Consider the following 10,126-nt stretch of genomic DNA (forward strand, 5'->3'; position numbering starts at 1 on the left):
ACTTAAAAAAATCTTTATTGCTTTAGCATTGATTGCTCATGAGAATATAGGAATTTTTAGCAATATAAATAAATGAACTCTTTGCAATATTAACAGGTTTCTGTACCCTGAATAGAGAACCTTGTGTTTCATTTCTAGTTTGACTGAAGTGGTGTGAGGGGAGATCCTGAATGAGATGTCAGCCTAATGAAGACCTTTATTTATTTATTCATAAAGTATTTATTGAATGCCTAGTACTAATTCATTTTGCCAGCCTAAAAAAAGATGAAGCACTTATAGCAGTCTGAGTTGTAACTCTCTTTAGGGGAGGATGTATATTTTCATATTATCTCCTGCCATAGTGTGCTTTGAAGTCATCTGGTTATACATAGCACACACATATTGGAATTTCAGAATATATTTCTTGAGTTTTCCGCTAGTATTATTGGTCTTGTTAATTACTCTGGAAACAAAATTTTGGTAATATAGATAATTAGAGTATACTGAAAATGAAAAGTTGTGGACAGTTTATATCTAAATTATGAAAATAAATAAGAACTTTGTAGAAAATTTGGGGAAAAAATAAAAATAATTATTTGATAATTTATCCATCCTAACATATCCGTTTTTATTGTTGGAGCTTCTCTTCTATCCTCCTTCATTTTGGATTTTTCTTGGAGTTGTGATTTTAGTGTACTTACAATTTTTTATTCTGCCCTTTTTTACTTAATATTACACGTATGTATTTTTTTCATGTTATGACATAATCTTCAAACAGTCTTTACTGGCCACATTATATTTCATTGTTAGAGCAATCGTTTATTTAATTTTATTTAATTTCCCTATTGTTGGACTTTCAAGTTGCTTTGACTTTTTTTTGGTTTTGCAAATAACACCATAATGAACAATAACATACATAAAGCTTTTCCCATCATTTTAAATATCATTCGAGGGCAGATTGTCAAGCTATAAAAATATAAAAAGCAAAATTACTCTTTCTGAAGTGAGGTTATGATGAAATAAGGCAGAATCAGAGATGGTAGAAGAGAGATTGTGAGTTGCTAGTGGAGTAGATGGTAGCAGTTAAAGAGGAGGGATGGCAGGGATGTAGAAAGAAGAGACACCATTGGAAACATGAATATGAAACCTACTTAAGGACAGTGAGTTTCCATTGTTACCGAGACACCTGTATCCCTGACAGTCAGCTCACTCTTGACCTCTGGGCAAACGTATGTAGAGCTGCCTATGGCCATGGACTTGTCTCAGTACAGACCAGTCTTGCTACCCTTCTTTCAATGCATATGATCATCTTAAAGAAACTGGAAACCCGGAAAGCACCAACAATTAACCCATTGGGCCTCTAGATTTTAAGTCTTCAATTTGCTTCCTTTTTCATCCGATTTCAGTTCATTATTTTTTTCATTTGCAATTTGGCTGTTTGTGAAATGATCCCTTAATATTTTATGTTGACTTGAGTGTGAATTTACTTAATTTCATGAAGAATAATTTGACTATATTATATTCATGTTATGACAAGTGTTCTTCAGACACAAAGTGGAAGAGTGGTGGCTGCATGTCACACTGCTTATGAACTGCTTGGCGAACGTAAATGTTGGTTCTTTTCCCTGTGTCTTTATTTTAGCCATTCTACTGAGAACACGTCGGGTTGCCTACAAGTATTTTATTCTCCTCTGCATATTGAACAATGCCCTGTGAAAGAACAGTCTTGGCAAAGCAGGGAAGTACTAATTTTTGTCTGTCTTGTATATACCCCGTATCCTTTTTTTTTTTAAAATCTCCATATGTGGATATTTGATTTAAAAACTCTGATAAAAGTTTAATGTGTTTTTAAATTTCTTAAATGATAAAATTTTTTAGTGAATCTCAAGGCATACTTTGGTAATATAACTGAAAATAGTCTTAGAGGTGAAGTGTATTTAAAAATTACAGCTGACTATCCTGCGGTATGACAGACTGCCTCTAGCTGGCAGGTTAGCAGACCTGAAACGATGATTTGTGAGTTTAATTCCCTTCAATTAATATTATGAAACTGAAGCAGTATGACCTCTCAACTCACCAGTGTTATCTTTAAAAGTTCCATGCAACCAATACACAAAGATATTTGTTCTGATATTGGACACTGTTTTAAAAAAATGGATGTTCTATGTTTTTTGAAGGACATAAAGCCCTTCACACTAAGGAGATAAATCATAGAATTTCAGTTATCAGTCAGTAGGTGGAAGAGAATCTGAGGAGTGTCCCTAGGGACCACTAAAACCTTATCACATAACAATCATTAAGGCTGGTCTTGAGGTCCAAACCTCAGTGTGAATACTTGGTTGGCTCATCTTGACTGTACCCATATTTGACAACTAAGAAGTGTGATGTTGCCATGGTAATAAGTTGCTAGGATACCTCCAAGCAGCCGTGTAAGCTGACTTCATTAAACTGTATCACATGGATTAAGAACTAATATATGTTTTGATTGAATAGAGAACAAAAAAAAAAGTTATAGCTGACTTCTAAAGTTTAACGAAGTTACAAGAAATTTGGAATTCTTATGGGTTATCTCGCCCACAGCAGATTCAATCGTGACATATTTCCTCTTAACCTACTCATTATCTAGATCTATTCCAACAGGAACAAAAGTTAATTATGACAAGACTCAGATTGTGGTAATTAATAGGTAAAAAGAGCACAAATAACTGATAATTGGGATCTGGCATATCTAGATACCCTGTTCATCTAATCTTGAGTCCCTTCCTGTAGCATTTCCTGAATCATGATTAGTGATAAGATAAAGGTGGGAAAAGTCAGACCTAACACTCATCCACTGGTAAAATTTATTAACAAAAATCTAGATACTGAGTTGGTTCATATCCGCTTCTGATTGGATTATTTGTGATGGAAGGAGTTTCCTTCCTTTAACGTTTATTTAATTTTCATATGATGTCCTTCAACAAGTGAATTTCACTGAAAGCAAGCTTCTTATCTCTTACTATATTTAAAAAAATTAATGTACCCTGGATTTATGTAAGAGTGAATTTATGATAATATGTAATTTTAGGTTAAAGAAGACTAAGCCAACATGTACTGTGGCACCACTTCAGGAGAAATCAAAAGGTGGGCTGGATCATCTTTTTTCTCCTACCACATGTCTTATTAACTATTCCATACTTATCTTTTTTTAAACTTCCTTTCTTTCCATTGACTTAATTGTCTTTGTTTTGTTAATGTTTCTTTTAAGCTTTGTTTATAAACTTAGTGGATGTTGTGTTCAATATATACATACCATTATTACCTCATGTTGGAGGATGGAGGGAACAAAAAGTGCCTACCGAACTGAGAAGGCATCTTGAGACCGAAAACCGAGGCAGGCAGCTCCACATAATCAATGGATCAGCTTATTATATGGTAACTTACTCACAGGATGGGATTGAGAGGACAACGATCTGGAAACATGTGTAGTCACACTGCACACTGCTGAGGGGCCATTGAGACAACTTTATAGTTAACCTAGGGCATGGGGAGTATGTGCTTGAAAACAGGAAGTGTATTCCTAAGTCAAGATTTATGAATGGGTAACTATTCTCATGGATGCCAGGAATATGTCAGGGAAGGTCTTCATCATTGTTTGGAGGCTAACAGAGCATAGAGGTCACCTGGTCCTAATGATTATTAAGCAATATCTATTAATCACAAAGCCCTTGACAACAGAGAAGTGATTCACTGCACAGTACAGTCCCGGGTAAGGTCAGTGGGAGGACAGGAGAAACTGTGGACCCAAGGTGGCATCAGTTATGCTAACAGGCATACCTCTCAGGACCCTGGGATGGGCCCTCATCATATCTCATGTGGACCGTTGCACACCCTGCAAAATGGTCTTTCTTTAGAGTTTCTGACCTTGGAAGTCCTTTAACACTACAACAAAAGCCTAAAATTGGCCTCTAATCACATCACTCCCTTCTTCAAAAACAACTTGTTACCTACAGACTGAAGTATGAACTCCTTAGCTTGGCCTTGAACTCTTTACCGTCTTCCCCTAACTTTCCTTTCTAGCCTTATCTTCTAATTAATTTTTTCATAAACCTGTGTACCTATAACATCCAACTACAAAAACCTATCTATATGCCAACAGTTTGGGTTCCAAAAAACTACTCCATGGTGACTAAGAGACTTTACAGCACCAAGGAGCATTTCCACCTATTTGGAGTATGAGTTTGTCCTTTGAAGCTTTAAAATCAGACATTCTCACTTCCACCTTTCTGATACATTTATTCAGAATTTTGTTTTTCAAAAACAGACACTGTTGAGTCAGTTAATTACACTTTTAATGATGTCTACAAGATTTTGGAGAATTTCCTGGCAGCTCTGATATCTACACTTACTGCTTCATTCCTTGCTTCACGTGTTACAGATTCATGGGGCAACATACTAAAGGAACCATTTATGGCATATGACATAGTGCATATGTCTAGCATTTATGTTCTCCAATAAATTCTTAGCCATTTCCTGAAGTAATTTTACCCAAAGTCAATGGTGAAGATTCTTGAGCTGTAGTACAGTCAAACATTTTTCATTTTGTCATTATATTTTCTTGCCTTCTGTTGATTATTATCTAAATAGGATTTTTCAACAGTGACAGTATTAACATTTTGGACTGGATAATTCTGCTGTGGGGGTCTGTCCTGTGCATTGTAGGGTGTTTAACAGCATCCATGACCTTTACTCACTAGATGCCACTAGCACCTCCCAAGGTGTGGTAACCAAAAAGGTCTCCAGATGTTGCCCAATGTCCTTGGGGTGGCAAAATCACCCTCAGTTGAGAACCCTGTTTTAAGCATTACACCTTTAACGTTATATGTTGTCTGTTACTTGTCCTTCAGACTGTCAAGTGTTTCATCCTTTACCTGTGCACAACAGTTATTTCCTTACCAGCATAACATGTTTTAAACCTTACTTATTTTTAATTTTTGTCATAATCATAGTTATCTTCTTATAGTGCACTCCTCACTTCCATGATTTTGCACTTTTGGAGTAATGGAGTTAATAGAGCACCTCCAAACAAACAACAAAAATGAAAATTACTAAGTAAGACTTCTATTGAGATTGTCAGTGGCAGTCAGATTGATTTGTCAGCAGCTTTGTAAGTTTAGTCTGTGGAAGTTCATAAAGTTAAACGTTCATGAACTTCTTGGGTATTTCCTTTATCCGAATTTCCATAAGCTATAAACCACTTCTGTAATCAACAGGTAACATGAAATAAAAATATAAATGTTAATTAGAACAAAAGACATTTGTTTTGCATCTTGGCCCAAGTGAATATTTGCCTGCCTATTTTCCGGTAGGCCAACTTTATGGTTCTTTTGGGCTGGGTACTATGTCTTATTCACCTTTGTATCTCTGTAGTGCCTGTACCAATCCTACAACATATGGAGTCTTCAGTAAATATCAATACTTGTTGCTTTTCCTTCAGAGTCATATAAGAAGGCAGTTCATTCGTTCATTCATTCACCAAACATGAATTTAGCATCTACTCTGTACCATTCATTGTTCTAGTTCTTAGGCTTAGAGTACATCTCTCAACAAAACAAGATCCCTGCCCTTGTGGAGCTTACATTCTAGTGAGAGAATACAGCCAACAAACATTAAATATAATAAACAAATCCATCACACAGTATATTAAAATACATACTATTTTTTTAAACTTATTTTTTAAATTTTTATTTTATTTTATTTTTATTATTTCTGGTTGTGTTGGGTCTTCATTGCTGTGCGCAGGCTTTCTCCACTTGCGATGAGTGGGGGGCTACTCTTCGTTGCAGTGCGTGGGCATCTGATTGCAGTGGCTTCCCTTGTTGCAGAGCATGGGCTCTAGGTGCATGGGCTTCAGTAGTTGCAGCATGCAGGCTCAGTAGTTGTAGCTCATGGGCTCTAGAGCGCAGGCTCAGTAATTGTGACACATGGGCTTAGTTGCTCCACGGCATGTGGGATCTTCCCGGACCAGGGATCGAACCCATGTCCCCTGCATTGGCAGGCGGATCCTTAAACACTGTGCCACCAGGGAAGGCCCACTACATAGTATTTTAAAAGGTGGAAGTGCAGTAGAAACAACAACAAAAAATAGAACAGGGTAAGATAGATCAGGAGATCTGGGGAGAGAAGGATGATTTACAGTTTTAAATAGGGTGGTTGGCAGTAATATTTGGGCAAAGATTTGAAAGAGGTGAGGGAGTTAAACTCTGGGAAAAAGTTATTCTCTTGGGGCCAGCAAAGGTCCCAAGGCGGGATGGTACCTGACCTGTTGGAAAAAACATCAGGAGTCAAGTATGGCTAATCTCAGAGGGTGGAAGATGAGGTAAGAGAGGTAATGGAGTATCTGACCATGTGGGGCCCTGAAAGGGACTTTATATTTAACTTTGATTGAAATGAGGAGCCATTACATGATTTTAACAAAAGAATGATTTTAATATAGTCTGATTTAAATTTTGAAAGGATCATGTGGTCACACCTTTCAAAAAAATGGCCCAGAGAACTTCCATCTCTGATTATGATGGAATAACTTATATCAGACCAACTTTACTACCAAGAATTCACATAAGAGCTAATCATAAAAAATAATTTAAATATATTTTGTGATATATAAAATAAGTATAAAAGTAATATATTACATGTATATTAATGTACAGTAAAAACGTTTTTTAAAAAATATAAAATAATAAAAGTATTTAAAAAACAATGTTTTAAGGTGTCAAGAGCAATCATTTCCAACTCAAAAGGCTGAGATTCTGCAGGAATAACTGCAGAGAACTGAGCCCAAATATTTGTGAGCAAATTCTCCAACAGGTGTTTGCCTGTTTCTAAGTGACATGTATGCTGGGTAATATTTTAGGACATGAAGCAGAAAATAGCTTCTTGGAGGCTAAAGGCCTGAGCACAGATTTCAGTAACTTAGCATTTGCCGGGGAGACAGAAGTGGGAGATGAAGGGAGTTTAAGGCTTGCCAAGATGGAAAGCCCTTGGCAAACACAAGCTTTCAGTTGAAACTGTTGAAGAGCTACACACTGTAATAATGGCATACAATAGACTAGCTTTTAAAAAAGCCTAAAACCCAATTTTTTTGACATTTGACATGCTATTTATTTCATCTTTAGCTCATCCTTTTACATTTTTCTATTTATTGTGTTAAAACCCAGTTTTGACTGGATTAAAGTGATATGCCTACCAGAAGAAAATTAAATTCTCTTTGGAAAACTATAAGATAAACCAGAGACTTACAGGTTTGTGTACACAGTCTCAAGCATTCAATCAAAACTTACCAGACATTAAAAAAAATACATCTTGGACTTCCCTGGTGGCGCAGTGGTTAAGAATCCATCTGCCAGTGCGGGAGACACGGGTTCGAGCCCTGGTCTGGGAAGATCCCACATGCCGCAGAGCCACTAAGCCCGTGTACCACAACTATTGAGCCTGCATGCCACAGTTACTGAAGCCTGCACACCTAGAGCCTGTGCTCCACAGCAAGAGAAGCCACTGAAATGAGAAGCCTACACACTGCAACAGAGTAGCCACTTCTCGCCACAACTAGAGAAAGCCCACATGCAGCAATGAAGACCCAATGCAGCCATAAATCAATAAATAAACAAGTAAATAAATAAATAAATTTTTTAAAATACAACTTATCAGGCATAAAAGAATGACAAAAACCAAGAGAAGAAACAGACAACAGCAGCAGACCTACAAAAGATACAAATAGGAATTATTTGACAGGGATTTAAAAACCTATATTTAATATATTCAAGATAATAGAGAAAATGATGAAAAATTATATCAGAGAATTAGAATCTATAAAAAATAGATAGAAATTATTGAGCTGAAAAATACAATAATAAATTAGATTTAACAGATGATAGGGCATAGGCAACAAAAGCAAAATAAACAAGTAGGCTATATCAAACCTACAGGCTTTTGCACAGCAAAAGGAAACAATTAACAAAATGAAAAGGCAGCATATGGAACGGGAGAAAATATTTGCAAACCATATATTTTATAAGGGGTTAATATCCAAAATATATAAGGAACTCCTACAACTCAATAGCAAAAGACCAAATAACCCAATTTAAAAATGGGCAAAGGACCTAAGTAGACATTTTTCCAAAGAAGACATACAAATGGTAGTAGATACAGGAAGAGATGCATAACATCACTTGTCATCGGGGAAATGCAAATTAAAACCACAATGAGATCTCACCTCACACCTGGTTGGGTGGCTGTTATCCAAAAGACAAGAGATAACAAGTGTTGGTGAGGGTGTGAAGGAAAGGGAACCCTTTTTGGTGGAAATGTAAGTTGGTGCAGCCACTATGGAAAACAGTATGAAGGTTCCTCAAAAAATTAAAAATAAAACTAACGTGTAATCCAGCAATCCCAGTATTGGATATATATCCAAAAGAAATGAAATCCAGGGGCTTCCCTTGTGGCGCAGTGGTTAAGAACCTGCCTATCAATGCAGGGGACACAGTTTCGATCCCTGGTCTGGGAAGATCCCATGTGCCACGGAGCAGTTAAGCCCATGCACCACAATTACTGAGCCTATGCTCTAGAGCCTGCGAGCCACAACTACTGAAGCCCGTGCACCTAGAGCTCATGCTCCGCAGCAAGAGAACTTGCCGCAGTGAGAAGCCCGCGCACTGCCACGAAGAGTAGCCCCCGCTCTCTGCAGCTAGAGAAAGCCTGCATGCAGCAACAAAGAGCCAACACAGCCAAAAATAAACAAATAAATTAATTTTTTTAAAAAAAGAAATGAAATCCAAATCTCAAAGAGATATTTGAATTCCCATGTTCACTGCAGCATTATTCACAACAGCCAAGATTTGGAAGCAATCTAAGTGTCCATTGACAGATAAATGGATAAAGAAAATGTGATAGATATATATACCCAATGGAATATTATTTAGCCATAAAAAGAAAATCCTGCCATTTGTGACAACATGGATGAACCCAGAGGGCATTATGCTAAGTGAAATAAGTTAGACAGAGAGACAATTACTGCATGGTATCGCTTATACATAGAATCTTAAAAAAAAGTCAAACAGAAACAGAGTAGAATGGTGGGTTACTAGAAAGTGGGGGCTGAGGCAAATGGAGAGGTGTTCTGGAGACATAATGTACAGCATGGTGACTAAAGTTAATAAAACTATATGCTCGCGACTTCCGTGGTGATCTAGTGGTTAAGACTCTGTCATTCCACTGCAGGGGGCATAGGTTCGATCCCTGGTTGGGGAACTAAGATCCTGCATCCCACATGCTGTATGGCACAGCCAAGGTAATAGTAATAATATTATATGGTATACTGAAGTTTGCTGAGAGAATAGATTTCAAGTGTTCTTTTCTCCCCTCCCCACAAAAGGTAACTATGTGAGATCATTGATTTGTTAATTAACTTAACTGTGGTAATCATTTTACAATGTATATGTATATCAAGTCATCGGTGGTATACCTTAAACATATACAATTTTTATTTGTCATATATGCCTCAGTAAAGTGGGAAAAAAATGGAAAACAATAGATGATAGGATTAGTAAAATGAAAGATAAGTCATTAGAAAAATACCCAATTAAAGTGAAGAGAGAAAAAAGACAGGTAATACAGACAGAATGTGCAAAGACAATATGTGACAAGATAAAACTACTTCACACATGTGTAATTCTAATTTCAGAATAAGAGGAGCAAGAGAAGAGTGGGACAAGCAGTACTTACGTACTGGCTGAGAATTTCGCAAACAGATTAAAAAATACCAAGCAGTGAATACAAAAAGTTCTATGAAACTTCAGCAGGAGAGAGACAAAACCACAGCTAGGCACATCATAGTAAAAAGACTAAATATTTAAAAAACAGAAAAAAGATATGTTCCCTTCGAGGGAGCAGTGGTAAGACATACAACAGACTTTCCAATTTAGACAATGGAAGCAAGAAGACAGTGGAATGGCATTTTCTAGTGCCGAAGGAAAGTAACTGGCAAACTCGATTTTTATGCTCAATGACAATATCCTTAAAAGTAAAGGTGAGGGCTTCCCTGGTGGCGCAGTGGTTGAGAGTCCGCCTGCCGATGCAGGGGACACGGGTTCGTGCCCCGGTCCGGGGGGAT

General features: G+C 37.0%; 1 protein-coding gene across 10 annotated transcripts in view; it reads left to right on the forward strand.

The window, feature by feature from the left end:
* C15H8orf89 (chromosome 15 C8orf89 homolog) overlaps positions 1 to 10,126 on the forward strand; it is a 99,558-nt gene that overhangs the window by 19,899 nt on the left and 69,533 nt on the right. For 8 of the 10 annotated variants that reach the window (XM_055091347.1, XM_055091342.1, XM_055091340.1 and 5 more), the window contains exons 4-5: positions 1,622 to 1,715; positions 3,045 to 3,102. In XM_055091347.1, coding sequence (XP_054947322.1) covers positions 1,622 to 1,715; positions 3,045 to 3,102 — 152 coding nt within the window. Of the gene's footprint in view, positions 1 to 1,621; positions 1,754 to 2,943; positions 2,972 to 3,044; positions 3,103 to 9,234; positions 9,305 to 10,126 lie in introns of those variants that run through there. The other 2 variants (XM_055091346.1, XM_024126933.3) reach the window with 2 other exon arrangements.

Source organism: Physeter macrocephalus, chromosome 15 (assembly GCF_002837175.3).
Source record: "Physeter macrocephalus isolate SW-GA chromosome 15, ASM283717v5, whole genome shotgun sequence".
NCBI lineage: Eukaryota > Metazoa > Chordata > Mammalia > Artiodactyla > Physeteridae > Physeter > Physeter macrocephalus.